Raw genomic sequence first — 18,807 nt, 5'->3', positions numbered from 1 at the left:
TCACAGAAGAGGCAAGCAGTGATAGTGCTGGTGTGCATAAGTCTATGCAAGGGACTGCATTTATTTTTATTTATTTAATTATCCTTTGCTTATTGGCTAGTTCCACTAGGCTAGCAGCCTCTTTTCAGGGGAGACCCCATATAGTATCTGGCCAGAGCACTGGGAAACTTCCCCAATTTGTCATTGTTGTCAGTGGGACCCATTTTGCAGGAGCACTTCCTGTTTCCATTCCAGGCACAGAGGAGGCCTGAAGAAAATAAGAGGCAGATGGAGAGAAAAGATCATGGACTGGTGACAGAAATGGAGGAGAAAGCAAATATTGAGACTGCAGAGTGTGTGCAGGATTCTGAAGGGATATTCCAAAGAAATCTGTTTGATGGAGATGAGTCAGCAAATGATGGATGTGTAATTACAACCCTCCAGTTGGAAGAGTTGCAGGATGATTTAAGAAATGGTGATGCACAGTGAGCCAGATAATGAAGAACATGTTTCCTGGGAGGACATTATGGAGAAAATACAAAAAGATGATGCAGAGACAATCCTGAAGAATAGTGGTCAGATGGAAAAGAAAACATATGGAGGGAAAGTAAAAGAAGGCAGAAGGGGAGTAGCAGAAAAAAAGGCAGAAGAAAATGAAAAATTGAAGTACGTGGTCAGGATTCAAAGTAAAGAGAACAAAGAAATACACAGGGATGAAGTGTGGGACAGTTTAATAGCTCCTTTGGATGTAAAAGCACAGCAGGTAAGAGCATTCATTTTTATTAACACAGAGACATTTTGTGACACTATACTTGAGACTGTTGTTTTTTTTCAATAGAAATTTCTCCTGGAGAACATGAAAAAAGACTGTAGCCCATGGAATCTTTATATGATAAAAGCATGTAACATGGAAACAAAAAAAAAGAAAATTAATGTACAATTTTAACAGAGGTAGAAAGAAATTTTGAACAGAGGTAGAAAGAGAGACTTTGAAAGTACATTTGAAAACTTTATATAAAAAAGTACTGAATATTGCAAACATTTTTGACAAAAGGGGTATATAGACTGGTGGCTGAGATTGTACTATTGTGACATGTGGAGATGGATAGGGGTGTTGCAACATACTGGGGATAACCCAAAAACGTTTTTTGTGGAAAAGAAGGGCACCTGATAAGTAACCGTGACAAAGGAAATGTATTTGTGGGGAAATGATGCAAAAATGTGACTTGAAATGTTATAAATGTAAGAAAACTGGATATTTATGGATGGATTGCAAAAATGAAAGCAAGGAAAAGAAAAGAAACAGAAGAAAATGATGAAACAAAATAAGTTTTACAAGTAACAGAATTAGAAAAAAATAGATGAAAAAATAATAAAGAGGACATAGAAAAGGTTCAGAAATAAGTGATGACATAAATGGAGGGGTAGTAAAAAAAACAGTAAAAAGGGTAAAAGAAAAAGGAAATTTAAAGGAATAAGTACAAAAAAAAAGAAATAAATGGATGAAAAGGAATATACAGAGCTAATGACTGGGAGTTAGTACAATGGTTAAGGTGTTAAGGAACAAGGTTTGATTCTCACCTTTGGGGGGGGAATGGCTAGGCTTGGAATGACCTATTTAAAAAAGTTACCTAATAATTATCTATGAACTTATGAAAACATGAATTTACAGTGCTTTCTATAAATATAAATAGTAGTAAGAATATAGTAAGAAGACTAGGGAGTTCGGAGTGTTGTAATACATGTGATGTACATGTAATTAAATTATAAGATGCACGATTCTTAAATGAAGAAAGATTACAATCACAGGAAAGTATTGGGAGGAAAGACAATCTGAAATAGACGTATTCTGTAGAAATAAAGTGGAGATTTTAGATGTAACCTTACCAACAATGGGAAGATTAATGACTGTAGTTTTAAATTGGAAAGAACAAGTATATAAAATTATAACATATGGTTATACCAAGTGTAAAGAAAGGGAAGCCTTATTTTACGTAAGATTGTAGATTGTGTCTTGATAAATATGAATATTATAATGACAGAAGACTTTAATTGTGATTTAAGAAGCAAGTGTAAAAAGAAAGGAAATGATATAAGAAAACTCTTGGAAGGTATAAGATGTGGTAAGTTAAAACTTTGAGACAAACATTCCTGGACTTACAAAGGGCTACTTTTAGAACTGAAATTGATTATTTTATAGTATCAGAAGGTGTAGTTTTAGGAGATGGGGAGGTAGTTGAAACAAGACTTTCTGATCATCTTTCAACAGAAGGAGGAAACTGATGCGGAATAAGGTGAAGTCCCAAGACTGGAAAAAACTCCCTTATCAGCCTCAACAAAAAGTTGAGATCCCTCATCCAATCCTCTAAAGCTAGCTATGAAAACAGAATTGCAGCAGATAGTAAAGAAAACCACAAGACCTTCTATAGTTATGTAAAGAATCTCCACAGCAATACCCAGATTTGCTCGGAGCTACTGCACAATGGTACTTCCTATACCGAGCCAACAGATATTGCCAATATACTGGCTGACAGATTCAATGCCAACTATACCCCCCCCCCAAGGGAGCAGTCCAGTACCAGTAGATTGCCAGGCACCCAGTATTACTGCTGCACAGGTTAAAACAGCACTGTCCAAGGCCAAGAATACAGCTTCTATGGGACCTGACAATATCCCTGGCTGTGTTCTACATGAACTACAAAGTGAACTGGCACCTCACCTGTGTGCCCTGTTCAATCCCAGCCTCACCTCAGGCTTTGTCCCTACCAAATGGTGCACTGCTACAGTCATCCCTCTCCACAAAGGAGGAGCGACTACAGTCCCTGGGAACTATCGCCCCATTAGCCTGACGAGTCTGATATGCAAAGCTATGGAACACATCATCACAGACCTAATAAACAAAGATATGGGGAACCTCCAAACTCTGAATCCCACACAGTTTGGTTTTGTGAAGGGTAGATCATCCTGCTCAACCTGGTCGACTTCTTTGAGTCAGTCAGCAGAGCTGTGGATAAAGGCATAGTGGTTCATACAGCCATATCTTGATCTGGCCAAGTCCTTTAATACCATTCCCCACTCAGAAATCATAGAAAAACTCACTAAGCTAGGCATCAGCCCCTATATCACTAGGTGGGTTGCAAACTGGCTCACAGGTAGAACCCACAGTGTGAAAGTAGCTGACTCCAAGTCAGACTGTCAACCAGTCATGAGTGGAGTCCCACAGGGTTCGGTCTTGGGTCCTCTCCCGTTTGGTATTTACTTCTCTGAAGTCCAGGCCAACACAAAGGGACTCTGGCTAACAAAGTTTGCAGACGATTGCAAGTTGGGAGCCATAATTAACTCCCCAAGTGATGTTGACATCCTACAGAAAGGCGTCACTGAGAAAAATGACTGATGTCAGAACCATGGCCTTAAGCTCAATGCCAAAAACTGTGTCATCCCCTTTGGGAAAAACCCGGTTCCCATGAATTACCACATCGATGGTAGTCCACTGAAGACAGAAGGCGTCATAAGAGATCTGGGAACACAGGCTGACAGCAACCTCTCTTTTGATAACCACATTGCCACTGTGGTCAGAACGTCCTTCTATGTGGCACATCTCATTACTAAGGGTTTTCCATCCAGGAAGAAAGAGGTCATTGTCTCCCTCAATGATTGGCCTAATGAGGGAAGACTAGAGTACAATGCCCCATTTGGCATGTACCTCACTAGACAACTACAACAACCGGAGAGGCAGTAAAAATACCTCAAAAGATCTTAGGCCTTAAACACTTGTCCTATACGGACAGACTCAAAAAACTCAAACTATTCTCTGTCTCATATCGCCTACTTAGAGGCGATCTCTGCTTGACTTACAAAGCCATGTCTGACCCAGCTCTCTTTGAAATGCTACATCTAAAGAAATCCCAATCCCTCTGCACTACACATTCCAGAGACCTCATTACCACAATCAACAGACCAAGCTGGAGGAACAGTTCCATAACCCAGAGACTGCCCATGTAAGAAATAGACTTCCCATACATGTCAAGCGGAGCACCTCACTGGCCCTCTTCAAGAGAAATCTTAATGAGTGGATGAGAAATAGAAAATTCACCCCGGGGATCACTCCAGTGGTTCTGCTTGACAGAGGTACTGGGAAATAAGGTTGGGTAGCATGATGCCAGGGTAATCCTATGGGCTAGGCCTGTAAAGGCCCCAGGGCCATTAACCTAGTACATACCTATGAACTTATGGCCTGATATAAAGTAAAACAAGGAATATATAAAAATAGGCAAAGGGATAAAATGATAAATGAAAAAGCATGGAATGAAGAAGGAAAGAGATCAGTAATACATTTATGGAAAGATCATATTACTATCGTACTACTGACATTTTATAAAAACTGGTCTGAATGGTGGATGATATTTAAGGAAAAATATAAAAACATGTTTACAGTGGCAATATAATGAGAGAAAACTAGAGAAAGGAAAATATAAAAACATATATTAATACATTGGAAGATTTAGAACATAATGACAGGAATTGGGAGGGTGGCCTAATGGTTAAGGTACTTGCCTTACAAACACAAGGTGCAGCGTTTGAGTCTTACAAGGGATAACTGGCTAAACTTAAAATGGCTCGCAAGGGCATTAAGCTTAGTACTAACCTATGAACATTACAAAGTACTTTGGCAAAGAAAAAGAATCATATGAAAAAATACAAAAAACTATTATATAAGCAAAGATATTTTTTTACAAGGGAAATGAGAAGTTGTATCAAGTTGCTTAGATTAGTAAAGGAAGACAATAGTGTAACGAGAGAAATAAAAATGTAAAAGGAGAAATAGAACTGAGAAAGAGATTATGAATAGTGCAGTACAATATCTATAAGAAATGTTTAAAGAAAAAAACAAAGCAGTTAAAAAAACATGGAAAGTAAAAAAGTTAACGGAAAAAGACAATAAAAAGTTGGAAAAGATTTCTTTAAATAAGCTAGATAAAGTATTAGGACAAGTAAACACAGATCTGGCTACAGGACCAGACGGAATAGGGTATGAAATGTATAAAAAATGAAGGAATTGGCAAACATATTTGTTAAGGTTTTGAATGAATGATTAAATGAAGGTTTTATGTATAAAGAATTATCTAGCAGAATACTTAAATTCATACGGAAGAAGGCAGAGAGAAGACAATTAAAAACTGGAGACTGATGTACTAGATAACAATCAGATTTTTATGAAAATAATACAAAAGAGATTTTAAACTAAAATGGAAATTATTATGAAAGATAGTATATATAGTGTAAAGGGGAAAGGTAATCAATTATTATTATTATTATTAATGATAGAGAAACTGTGTATGATATTATGAATAGAAAAGAGGAAGCAAAAATCATGACAGGAAATCTTAATATGGCATTTGATACAACTGGACACAAAATCTTATGGGTAATAATGAAATACAATACAGTTAAAAAAGGTAGGAAATTATGTAGGTCAGCATATAGTAATAATAACGCAAACATACTTGTAAACAGCTGATTAAGCCAAGAGGTACATATTTAGAGAGATGCAAGACAGGGATGTCCAATGAGCTGTATACGCTTTACATTAGTTATGAAGTGACAGTATGTGAAATAAATCACAAAATTAAGGAAGTGGGATATATAACACGTAAGGGTTAAGAATTCCAGTTCTATTAACATATGCAGAAGAGATTACAGTAACTGCAAAAAAAATGGATAAAAGAAGTAATTCTTTACACAAATTAGTGTCTAGAGGTGATAAGGATGGCCTTAAATAAAGAACAAAGTAAAGGTTTAGGTAATGTGATAAAGATAGAGGGCATTTATTTTACAATGAATGAAGGCTTACAATTTTGGAATAAAGTTGCAAATAGAATTCAATAAGGAAAAAAAACAATAGAAGAAATAAAACAAACCTGTCTTTGCTGGAGAACATATAAACTATCTTTCTGATAAAAAAGGCTTACTTGATAAATTCAGTACTGATGGGAAAGTAACATACTTAGCAGGTCTATTTATGTTGCCAACAGTATTGCAAAAGGAATTACTGCAGATATATTTTTAATTTATGTGGGGTTCTAGATTAAACCAAATAAACAGAGGAGTTTTGTATTTAAATAAAGAGGAAGGGGCTTTAGAGGTAATTAACCCGGTGGTATATGCTGCTTCATTAAATTTGTACAAAGAGTTAAAGTGGATAAATGAAAAAGATGAGAGATTACTAGAAAAATTGTATAAATATAAGTATGATAAATTCTGGGATATGGTAAAAAAAAAAAGAGTAAAAGAGAAATAGGTGTGTACATGAAGAAATAAAAGTTTACCATAAAAATACTTTTGGGGAAAATAAAAGCTGAGGATATAGATAAAGTATGGTATAAAAATGTAATCATAAAACATTACTAAGTAAAACATTGGGAAAATCTAACAGATTAAACAAATTAAAGCTATAAAAATAAGAATCTACTATGTAATCAGAAAGTAGAATATCAAGTTTTGTTGTGTAACTGGTACTAGATCATCCAGCCATCCATCCATCCATCCTCAACCCCTTTTCCCATTTTGCACATGAGGTTGGAGTGTCATTTCTGCAGTGACAATCATCTCCAGCCAAGGTTTACACTGCAGGTTGTAGATAAATTGCCTGTAAAATGAAATATGCCACATAAAAAGGAAAGTGATAGAATATGTTTACATCGTCAAGAAGAACCAACTACAGAACATGTGTTTTTGAAACATAAAGTAGTAAAACGTTATGGGGAAACTAAAGAGGATTTTTCGAAGATATAAAATAAGTAGATAAGATTAAATAGGGCTATTATAAGAACAGAAGTGAAGAATATGTAAAAACATAGATTAAAGGTTATTTTATGCTACATGAGTTATATGGAGTGAAAGAATAAATTAAATTAGATTTAATGGTAATTGGATTTTAGCAACAATATTAAACTCAGATGGTGATTATGGGAAAAGGAGTGGGGGTCTAATAGGGATGAAAATTTAGTATGACTGTAAAAGAAATTATGAATATGTGTAAATAGATTTCTATATCTGTATATCTGCACATTTGTAAATATGTAAATATTTTGTAACTAAAAGTTTATTTTGTATATAAATAAAGGACCACTACTCTTTTCAATTGGTGTCGTACAATCTTTTACATCTACTTGAGTTAAAACCATGTCAAACAGATGGGTCCTCGGTTTAACTCGCATCTGAAGGATGACACACTCCGGAGTGCAGCCCCCCTTTATGGTGCACTATAGTGTTAGCAGCTGCTCTAGCTGGTGTGGGAAAAAAACTCACAGCCTTCTGCACCAAAGCTAAATGTGCATTAAGAATGGCACTGTTACAAATGCAGTAACTAAACATGTTACTGTGCATGGTCCAACACACTCTTTTAGATTCTTGGCCATAGAGGTGATAAAAAGAAATGAATGTGGGGGGGGGGGGATATTGAAAATCTGACAGAAATCTCTGAAGCTAGATGTATTATTAGATTGAGAGCTGATGCAGGAAAAGGCCTAAATGACAAAGTTTCATAAATTTTTTTACATATATCCTGTATATTGTTATACAGTTTTTTTATAGGTTCATAAGTTGGTACCAGGCTATCGGCCCTAGGGCCTATATAAGCTTAGCCATAACAATTCCCTGGATATTTCTTCCCACAATATTTACTTCCCTGGACCCCTGTCTAGCAGGGAGACTGACGTGATCCCTGGGGTGAATTTCCTTTCTCCCATCCAGTTGTCAAGGTTCCTTTTGAAGAGGGCCAAGGAGGCGCTCTGCTTGACATGTGTAGGGAGTCTATTCCAGAGTATGGGGAGTCTCTGGGTCAGGAACCTATCCCTCAGCATATTTTGTTCATTGTAGATCCCTGGAGCATGTGACTCTGAGGGATTGGGATTTGTTTAAGTGGAGTATGTCCAACAGCTCAGGGTTTGACATGGCCTTGTATGATAAGCAGAGATCGCCTCTGAGTAGACGATATGCCACATAGTATAGCTGGATTTTTTTTTAAATGGTCAGCATAGGGCATCTGCTTTAGGCCTGTGATTCTTTTAGTGAGGTATTTCTGTGTCCTTTCCAGCTGTTACAGATGTCTTGTGATGTACATACCAAACAGGGCATTATACTCTATAATGGGTCTAATCCAATTTTTGGAAAGCAATTCAGATATTTTAAGTAACAGTGGGTCCTTAAGTATTCAGACTTTCCTATATTTTTAAACAACTTCATCATATTCTACAAAACACAATAACCTCATGTTTGCAATTGATACAGATTTAAAACCTTAAATCTAGTGTCACTCCACCAAATGTAATTAGAGGTGCAGTTGCTAAATTCTTCCTCCTTTTTGACATAAATAACAATAAGTTAACATTGATATCCTTCTGTTTTAGATATCCCCACATCCTTCTTTTTTTTGCACAATTATCTAATACATTCATTAAGCATTTCAGTAATTGACTCTAATAATTACTAGCTAGCATTATTAAAAGAGATCAATATTAACCAAACCTGAAAATAATACGAAGGTTAATTAGGAGGATACGTGAGGGACTGGAGGCAAAAATCAAAGCTGAGGAGTTCCTCTTTGATGAGTTCATTTTGAACAGAAGAACCTGACAGGGGTGTCCTCTCTTCCCTCTGTCATTTGTGTTATATTTAGAACCATTGGCACATGAAATAGGGGACTCAGAAATTCAAGGATATAAGTGGTCTGGTAACCAAGAAAAGTTGGCTTTATTTGCAGATGACACCACTTGATCTGATAAAACCAGAAAAGGACATTTCAGTGTTGTGGAACATTCTGAGAGAGTTTCAGGTCTTTTCAGGATACAAAATTAATGAAGATAAAACAAAAGCAATGGCTGTAAATGATGTACCCACACACAAATTGGTTCAGCAATACCCATATTTATGGGGACATGATCAAATGAAATGCTTAGGAGTACAGGTTAAAAAGAATTCTGTTATGGAAGCTAAATATATGTTGGAAGAGACTAAACAGAGAATACAAAAACTGAAATTGTAAGCTCTGTTTAATGGATAGGGACAGTAAGATACAAGCAGTGAATGTTTTTAGTCCCTTTAGTTATATATACAGGCCAGGTGTATTTTTATCAGCCAGAGCAGTTGTGGCTAGCAATTAATAAACAGTTGAAAGATTTCATGTGGGAGCGTAAGAAGGCAACCATCAAGTGTGAGAAGCTGATCCTTCCAACAGAACAATGTGATTTGGGATTACCTGATTTAAAGGGGTAGTTCTGCACTACACAGTTAAAGCATACATAGCACAAGCAGAAAGCTATAACTCAAAGTGGAAAGGGGTGATGAAACAGGGGGGAAGCTGACGAAATATGGAGAAACTGGGATTCGGGATGCAGATCCTTAAGCAGAATAATAACCATACAGAATATTAAATTTATAAAGCAGCCGAAAGTATTCTAAGAAGTAAGCCAAAGCGGGAATGGAGAAAGGAGATTCTGATGATAGTTCCGACTCCAATTAGGGCTACAGAGAATAGGCAAGAAGGGGATGGAATTTACTGGAGAAAACTGGCAAAGGAATCAAGGTATTGGGAGTAAATAATTAGAGAGTGAAAAAATGGGAAGAGAACAAGAATTCATTTGGACTATAGGTTAGAGCTGGGATGCTCAGACCGCCCTAGGGCCATAATCCAAACCACCAAAGCATTTTATCTGGCCCTCAGTATGACCTGTAACAAATTGTTTTGAATGGACATATACAAGTTCAATATGTTAATGTGGTTCCCAGAACCTTGTGAAGTACGGAGTGGCACCTGAGCAAAAAAGGGTCGGACAGCTCTGCGCTAGAGATTGCCTTCCCTTATCAAGGACTGATAGAGTACAGGCAAACAGAAAGTACACGGGAATCCTACGCAAAAGGCCAGCGATGCTAGAGTTTTTAATATAATCTAGAATAGAAACCACTGGGATAAGTAGTAGAGCATATAAAATATTGCATGATAACTATGGGAATCAATCAGAGAAAGTTAGCAAAGCTTGGGAAGAGAGACTGGATAAGTAATTCACAAAGAAAAATGTGAGTATATATGTAGAGCGCCCAAATATGAAACATAATCTAGAATATTTAGGATCTTTGCCTGGAAGTATTATGCAAAATATTTTTATACCTCAAGCAGACTCCAAAGAATTTTTCCTTGGGTGGTCCGCAAATGTTGGAGGTGTAATAAGTAAGACAAAGGCAAGTAAAAAAACATTTTTGGGATGTGTAGTGAGGTGGTAGACTGCAAACATTCCCTGCAGTCTACTCTGTCAGAAATACTTTGTCAGCAAATCGGGGTAACTAAGGAAATTATTTTTTCTAAGCTGTAGGGTTGCCACCTTTTCAAATGCCCAAAGTGGGACATTTTTGGTACAAATGTCAGATTTTGCAGGGCGAAGCATACCCACGGCCAGTACAAAGGACAGAACTTCGCTTATTTGCTTAAATAAAAGCTTATTCTTGTAGCATTTTAGTTGCTTATTCTGTTTCTTATAACATTTGGGTGTTTCAGATACAGAATAACTGTTTTATGCAACTATTACATAAAATATGGGAAATAATTTTGTCCTAAAATCTCGGGACATTTGCCATTTTTACAATTTTTTTGCAGGACACAACTGCCCAAAGAGGGACTGCCCCTCGCAAAGTGGGATGGGTGGCAACCCTACTACGCTGTGATACAGAATTGGAATTGCCTAGACATAGTAAGGTCTTGCTCAGTTTAATTCTGTTGGCTTGCATTACTTATTCTAGAAACCGTAACATCAAAGAGAGATTAGAAAGAAGTACCAAACACATTGGAAGAAATTATAGCACTTTTAAGGATGGCACCAGGAATTGTGGATCCTGCCCACAATGTAGATCTGCATATGAGGGTCAGGAATTTTTTGTCAGTGTTAATTACAGGATTAAGTTCCACTCACATTATGATTGCAACACTAGGCGGGTTGTGTATTTGGCAATCTGCGACTGCTGTTCTAATTTTTATGTTGGGAAAACTGAATGCAAAATAAGAGTCAGAATGCAGCAGCATCTTTATGACATTAATGCCAGAAGGCATTCCAGTGTTCCTTTTAGACACAAGTTGATTTGTGAAAATAACAAGATGCTTTTCTTCTTTGTGCTTGAACAAGCAGTACATAACCCCATGGGAGGACCCTGGGAGCTAACCTTAGGTTCATAGGTTTATACTAGGCTATCTGCCCTAAGGCATTAATAATCCTAGCCCAACGTTTTGTGGCTTACGCCACCCCTTATGTTAAAAAATACTGTGCCCATTAGTTTGTTGTGCCTCTGTCCAGCAGTGACACAGAGATGATTCCCGGGGTAAACCTACGATCTCCCATCCACCGGTCAAGATTTCTCTTGAACAGAGCCAGCGAGGTGCTCTGCCTCACATGGACCGGGATTTTATTCCACAGCATAGGGAGTCTCTGGGTGACAAATCTATCCCTCCAGCATGTCCTATTTATATCTGTGCTAAGGTTTAAGTCGCTTGTTCTAGTGGATCTGGTAGATTTGGATTTTTTGAGGTAGAGCATGTCCATTAATTCCGGGTTGGACATGGCCTTGTATGTCAGGCACAGGTCACCTCTGAGCAGATGGTATGCGACTGAATAGAGCTGGAGTTTCTTCAGTCTGGCAGCATATGAAAGATTTTGGAGTCCCTTTATCCTTTTGGTGAGGAACTTTTGGGGTCTCTCCAATTGCTGCAGGTGTCGGGTGAGATACATCCCGAATGGGGCATTGTACTCGATCATTGGTCTGATAAGTGAAGAGTACAGGGAACAATGACCTCACTTGATCTGGATGTGAATCCCTTCATGATCAGGTGGGCAATGTAGAAGGTCTTTCTAACCACTTTAGCAATGTGAGTATCAAAAGAAAGGCCACTGTCAACCTGGGTCCCCAGGTCCCTGATAACCTCTTCTGTGCTTAGTGGATTGCCACCTATATGGTAGCTTGGGGTTACCTTGTTTTTCCCGAAGGGTATGACTATACATTTTTTGGCATTTAACTTCAGGCCATGGCTCTGGCACCAGCTATCAGTTTCCGTGAGACCCCTCTGAAGGATATCTGTGTCCAATGTACTTTCCACTATGGTGCCCAGTTTGCAGTCATCTGCAAACTTTGTCAGCCATAGTCCTCCTATGTTTGCCTGTACTTCTGAGAAGTAGATGCCGAACAACAGGGGGCCAAGGACTGAGCCCTGTGGGACACCACTTGTGACCGGCTTGGAGTCTGACATGGCGCCAGCAACTCTAACCCTGTGGGTTCTGTCCTTTAGCCAGTTTGCAACCCATCTTGTGACATATGGGTTTACATTTAAGCTGGTAAGTTTCTCTATAATACCCAAGTGGGGTATTGTGTCGAAAGCTTTTGCAAGGTCAAGGTAGGCTCTATGGACTGCCTTTCCCTCATCAATGGTCTTGGTGACTGTTTCGAAGAAGTCGACCAAGTTCAAAAGGCATGATCTCCCCTTGACAAAGCCAAACTGGGTCGGGTCCAATCTCTGCAAGTCCCCTATGTCTTTGTTTATGGGTTCCATTATGATCCTCTCCATAGCTTTGCAGACCAGGCTTGTTAAGCTTATGGGGCGGTAATTACCAGGGTCCGTAGAGGCACCGCCTTTGTGGAGTGGGACCACAGTTGCCGTACGCCACTCCTTGGGCACGTATCCTGTGGTAAGGCTAAGATTAAACAGCTGCCTTATGTGCGGGTTTAGTTCCTCATTGAGTTCGTGTAGCACACAGCCGGGGACACCATCCGGTCCCATTGATGCTGTGTTTTTAGCTTTAGAGAGAGCAGCTTTCACCTGTGCATTTGAGATGTCTGGGAGGCTACACTCCGCTGGGATAGTTATCTCTCCTTTTGGGGGGGGGTGAAGTTTGCACTGAACCTGTCTGCCAGTATGTTGGCAATGTCTGTGGGTTCAGTGATTTTTGTATCATTTTGGACTAATTCTGAGCATATCTGGGAGTTTCCACCTAGGTTTCTAACATAGCTGAAGAAGGCCTTATGATTGTCTTTTGAATCTATGGCAATTATTCTCTCAAAGTTGGCCTTGGATGATTTTATGAGTGCTCGTATTTTTTTACTAATAATGATCAAGGGTGTCTTCTCTTTTATGGATTTTGCTCTATCATGTAACAGCTTTCTCCTCTTATTGTAAAGTTTGTTTATGGCTGGGGTCCACCAGACTGGACGTTTGCCCTTGGTGGAAAGAGTCTTGGTTTTATTAGGGATTGCCTGATCCATGCAGTCCTGGAGGTGTTCGTAGAAGGCATTTATAAGGGCTTCCGCAGCTTGGGTTGTGGTTTCCACTGGCTTGGGGGCCTTGAAGGATACCACACCAGTCTTCAGTAGTGTGAAGTTTGCTTTAGAGAAGTTCTTCACTGTGGTCTTTTTTGTTTGGGGTGGGGGCGAGATGTGGATTTCCAGTGAGATTAGTTTATGATCTGATCTCACCAATGAGGGATATACTTCCGGTGTGGAGCATTTTGTCCCCATGTTTGTGATGATGAGATCTAGTATATTTTCTCCTCTCGTGGGAATGGTGACTAGTTGTTCCATGGCATTTGAATTTATGAACTCCAGGAACCTTTGGGCTAGAAAGTTGGGGCTTGAGTAATGTTCCCAGTCTATATTCGGGTAGTTGAAGTCACCCAATATAATGGTGTTTGGAGATACATTTATACCTTCCAGTGTCTTCAGGAAGGCTGTGTGGGGTTCCTGAGTTTGAGAGGGTGGCCTGTAGCATGCTACAAATTGTAGAGCAGTTTTGCCTATGGTTAATTGCACCTGGATGGTTTCCGATGCTTCGTGCGTTGCCACCAACCTGGAGGTGTGGGTATCCTTGATGAATATGGATACACCCCCTCCTTTTGTGGTGTGGTCCGGATTTTGGGGCTGGAACGCATGATATGAGGTAAAACCTGATAGTGTCTGGGTGCTCTCAGGAGCCTTGAACCAGGTTTCAGTCACAGCACAGACATCAATGTTCTCCATACTGAGAAGGGCCTCGAGTGCGTGCATTTTGAGATTTAGACTTCTGGCATTGAGCAGCATTACCCTTAGTTTCTTCCCATTTTTGTTTTCTAGGGTGGTAGGTTTAGAATTTGAGCCTTGCCTAAAAAAGCCACTATGGGGGTGGCAAGAGCCTTAGCCAATATCCGGAATCCCAGGGGTGACAGGTGCAAGCCGTCCCTTGCGAAGCAGCGTGGCTTGTCAAGCATGTCATCCCAGGCAGACAGACACTGGATCCCCTTTGAATGACACCAGAAATTAAGCCAATTGTTAAAGCTGATCATCTTGTCTCTATGTTGTGGCATCATTCTTGGTGAAGGAAGGATACTGCTCAGGGTCAGGGTCATACCTGCCTGGGCTACATAATCAGAGAGCTCCTCTATGTCTCTTTTCATGTAGTCCAGGGAGGTATCGTCTCAGGTCGTTCACACCAGCATGGACAATGACTGTGTCATATTTGTACTTGCTGTGGAGTGACCCGAGTGCTTGTGTTATGTGGCAGATTCTAGCGCCCGATAGGCAGCTTACTGTGACCCTCTCCTTGTTCAGCCTGGTGAGTGGGACGTCAGTGTGTCTGACTATGGAGTCACCTATGACAAGTATGTTTGGTGTTGTATTTGGCCTTAAGGGCTGTGACTGCTTTGCACACTGATTTTGTGGTTTATGTGTTGCCTGTGGTGTGTCATGGGGTGGCAGTTGCTTGGGTGTCTGCTTTGGAGGCCTCTGCTGTTTAGGTAAATTTTTGCTCAGAGCCTCCGAGTATGTCTTTGTGTGTTTATGTGTTTGATTCATTGTTGTGATAGCTTTATGTGAGACTGGTTTTGTGGTGTGTGTAGTTGCCTTCTCCTCCTGTCTGGTTTTGCCAGTCCTGAGTTGAGAGAGCTCAGCCTCCAGTTTGGCCAAATAGCTGCATCTCTCGCAAGTATTTGTGTTATGTGGGAGGAGGAGAGGGTTGTCTGTGTACATGAGGCAATTGTAACTTTGCCTCAATATTCCCAGATTCACCAACTGAACAGGAGAGGATGCCAGCATCTGGCCCTTCGACATGCTAGAGAAATTAAGAAGTTAGGGGTGTAACTGAATAAGAGAGGACTTAGTAAGGAAGTGGGTACTCCTGGGGGGGGGGGTTCGCTAGTGAGGGACTTTGTATAATACAGAAGTGCTAAACCTGAAAAGAAGATGCTTTTAAGACAAGTGCTGAGCTTTTTTTTTTTTGGAAAAAAAAAAAAGCTTTTAGGAACAAGTGCTGCGCTTTTTAGTTAAGGGATATACTGTTTAGATTACTAGTAGAGCAGTTCTAAGGGAAAAAATGAAGAACAGACTTTATGGACTATTGGGAAGTTTCGTGGCAGCTAAGATTAAATGCAAAGGAACTCCCATTGTTGAATGACACAATTTCCTTGCAAAGTACTTTAAAACTACAGGCTGCTAAATTACAGATTAAGTTTTCATGTTTTTTTTTTTTTTTAAAGATTTTAGATTGGTTTTACATTAGTGTACATGTTTTCTGTAGTCACAAGAAATATTTATTTGACTAAACTGCTGTTGTTTTAAAACATTTATACAAGTTCTTTAATTGTCAATTTATTAATTAAACTGAATTGTAATTTAAACAAGTCATGTAATCAATTATACTTAATTTAAGATGTGATGAAAGGTTAGTGTCCAGTTCTGATGAAGTCCATGGAAGACGAAAGTAGTTAACTAGAGTACAAACTGGATTTATGTTAACATAAAGTCAGATTGTACTTGTTCCTGTTCATCTCGATCATTTCTGAGGAGATGGGAGGTCAGAACAGATTTTAGTTAAAAGGATTAGTTAATTTGCTTCATACCCAAAGAGTACTGGAATGGGTTCCTGCTTAGGACAGTCCCCATGCTGTAGTGCTGTACATATGTTTTATAAACTTAATTAGTACTGGCCACATTCATTGTTGGGCAGAAGGTCTGACACCTATGTGATGTGTATCAGATTTGGTCAGCTCCCATGCCTGCTGCTGTAGATTTGAAATTATCAAGCTTCCCATGTACACACCTTTTATATGAATATTGCATGTATAGCTTTTTTATGCATGATGTTTACCTGTCTGCAAAATTGCTTTTATTATGGCGCTTTTCTCTGAAAAGTTGTTGCCCTATGAAAAACATGAAAAATGTCAAATGTCGTGAGATTTCAGGGCAAAACTATTTCCAAAGTTTCCACTAATAGTTGCATACAATAAATATTTTGTATTTAAAATACCTTAATACGATATGAAACAACAGAATCAGTTTATATTCTGTAAGTGTGAGCTTTTATTTTGTGAACAAAGTTAATTCCAGTCCTCTGCACTGATAAAAGACATTGTGTGTCTTGTAAAATATCACATTTCAATTAAAAAAAAAACATCCCGCTTTGGACAGCTTAAAAGGTGTTAGCCCTACTCCTGCTCTCCGTGACCCCAAACTGGATTAAGGAAAAGGTAGTCAGAGAGTGAATGAAATAGTGCACAGCCTTATTATACAATCTGTCCAATATAAATGTTAGAATAAAATTGCATGCAAACAACTGAATAAACACTAACTTACTCAAGAGTCCTCCTAAAGCCAAAATACAAACAGTGAGCTAGCTCCTTTCGGAACAGTAAAACTCTATGCTTTTCTTTATTCTTTTTTGTTTTCCTTTAGATTTCTTTTGTTACATTTTACAGAACATGTCAACACCATGCGATAAAAATAGCATATATAACCACTAGATATTAAGCATTAGGTACCTTTCACTGTAACCAGGCAATCAAAGTGACCACTGAAGCTTCAAACCCACCCTTGCTTAAGGCTACCTGTTCACAATAACTAGCTGTTAAGAAATTATCTCTTCCCAAGTAAGGATCTCAATTTTATTCTCTCTGCTCTCAGTTTTCTATCGAGTACTAATTGTTGTGCAAAGCAGGAAGCCATAAATTAAAAAAAAAAAGTAAACAAAACTGAAAAATGTTTACAATGTTTAGCTGTAAACGTTATTTATTTATTTATATGACATTTGTTTATCTCGAAAGTCTGAATGGGTAACAACTTTTCAGAGAAAAGCTCCATAATAAAAGCAATTTTGCAGACAAGTAAACATCATGCATAAGAAAGCTATACATGCAATATTCATATAAAAGGTGTGTACATGGGAAGTTTGACGTAATTTCAAATCTACAGCAGCAGGCATGGGAGCTAACCAAATTTGATACATATCACATAGGTGTCAGACCTTCTGCCCAACAATGAATGTGGCCAGTACTACTATAAAACATATGTACAGCACTTCAACAGGATATATTCATAGATAAGTAAAATACAAATGTAATTATACAAAAAACTGCCTTAATTATTCAAAAATGTGCATACTAATTGGATAGACCAATCAACAGGCCCACTGTAAATTGAGCATTCCCCAAAGGAAAAAAGTATAGTTCAATTCATTTTGCTTGCATCGCTAAGAGAACAATTTAAACTAGTACTTAGAAAATGAGCTCCTACCCAGTTGAACTTTCCTGATAATCAAATGTCAATAAATAAATATTAATAACACTTCATTACATTGCTACTACACACAGTCCAACAACATGGGGAAAAAAACAAACAAACAAAACCCTCACAGGTTTCAATATTCAAAGGAGCTCTCCAAACAGCTTCACGGACATACAGACATTGCTTAGAGGGTACCTCACAAGACTGTCTCTCTCTCTCTGTACATTACACATCCTTGTCTTCCAGCTCAGTGATCTTAGCTCAGAAACACAAGAGCATGCTGCCTTTACAGTTCAGGACCAGAAGTGCAATGGATATTTGTTTCACATGAACCTGTTCCCATTCAGCTTCATGTTGCCCTGTCCCTGTTCCTAGCCTCATTACCAGCAATGCAAATTACACCTTTCACAAACACAAGGCCTGCTGCCTCAGATCTAAAGAACAAAAGTAAGTTGTTACAGAAACCCAGGTTTTCATCAGCTCAGATCTTACCTCCAACTTCATGATGAATCAGACTCTTCAGGAAGTCAGGCGACTGCTGAATGCAAAAACTAGGAACCTGGGGAGTGATAAACAGTCACAGAAAATCAAAATGTTTTTATAATTTTCTGCACAAGAACAAAACCTCTTTCAAACAAGTTTTTGTAAAGTAACACTCAACTTCCTGTCCACTTGTGAACTGTGTCCTACCCTGTGCTGGTAACCTAATTAATATTCATGATCTAGAGATGTGAGGAAACTGCAGGGGGAGGGGATTGTATAAGTATTTAATAAAATAAGACAAGCTGTTTTTTTCTTTCACCTCACATTGCCAAAAGGGACAATTTTACTGAATGAATTTCTGCTGCATGTGACAAAACAAACAGCAAACTTCCTGGAGAAATTAAACTGTGGCAAACCAGCTTCTATACATTTCCATTTCTGCAATAATCTGATAGGGAGCCAGGGAAATGTTTACATTATACATTGTGGCATGATCTCACCATGAGAATGAAGTCCAAGTGATCAAACAAAAAAGGTCACTCGTGGGTGAACAAGCATAACCCCACCCAGAAGTGATTTACTGATATTACTCAGTGCCCATATTTAAAACAAAATAAAACAAAAAATCATATACGCACACGCACACACACACACACACACACACACACACACACACATACATATATATATATATATATATATATATATATGTTAATTGCTTTGCAGTTATATATATTAATGCTTTAATTGCTTTGCAGTATTCTGTTCTAAGGAGCATCTCTACGG

At 38.6% G+C, this 18,807-nt stretch overlaps 1 protein-coding gene across 1 annotated transcript in view; it reads right to left on the bottom strand.

The window, feature by feature from the left end:
* LOC122798770 (gastrula zinc finger protein XlCGF57.1-like) overlaps positions 1-18,199 on the bottom strand; it is a 172,575-nt gene extending 154,376 nt beyond the window's left edge. The window contains exon 1 of the mRNA XM_044067881.1: positions 18,031-18,199. Within this exon, the coding sequence (XP_043923816.1) occupies positions 18,031-18,042 (12 nt within the window). The 5' untranslated portion in view covers positions 18,043-18,199. The remainder of the gene's footprint in view (positions 1-18,030) is intronic.
* Positions 18,200-18,807: the final 608 nt, after the last annotated feature.

Source organism: Protopterus annectens, chromosome 3.part1 (genome assembly GCF_019279795.1).
Source record: "Protopterus annectens isolate FY-2018-M chromosome 3.part1, PAN1.0, whole genome shotgun sequence".
In the NCBI taxonomy this organism is placed as follows: Eukaryota; Metazoa; Chordata; order Ceratodontiformes; family Protopteridae; genus Protopterus; species Protopterus annectens.
Note: the sequence above shows the minus strand (reverse complement) of the source record. Positions and strands in the feature narration are given on the sequence as shown.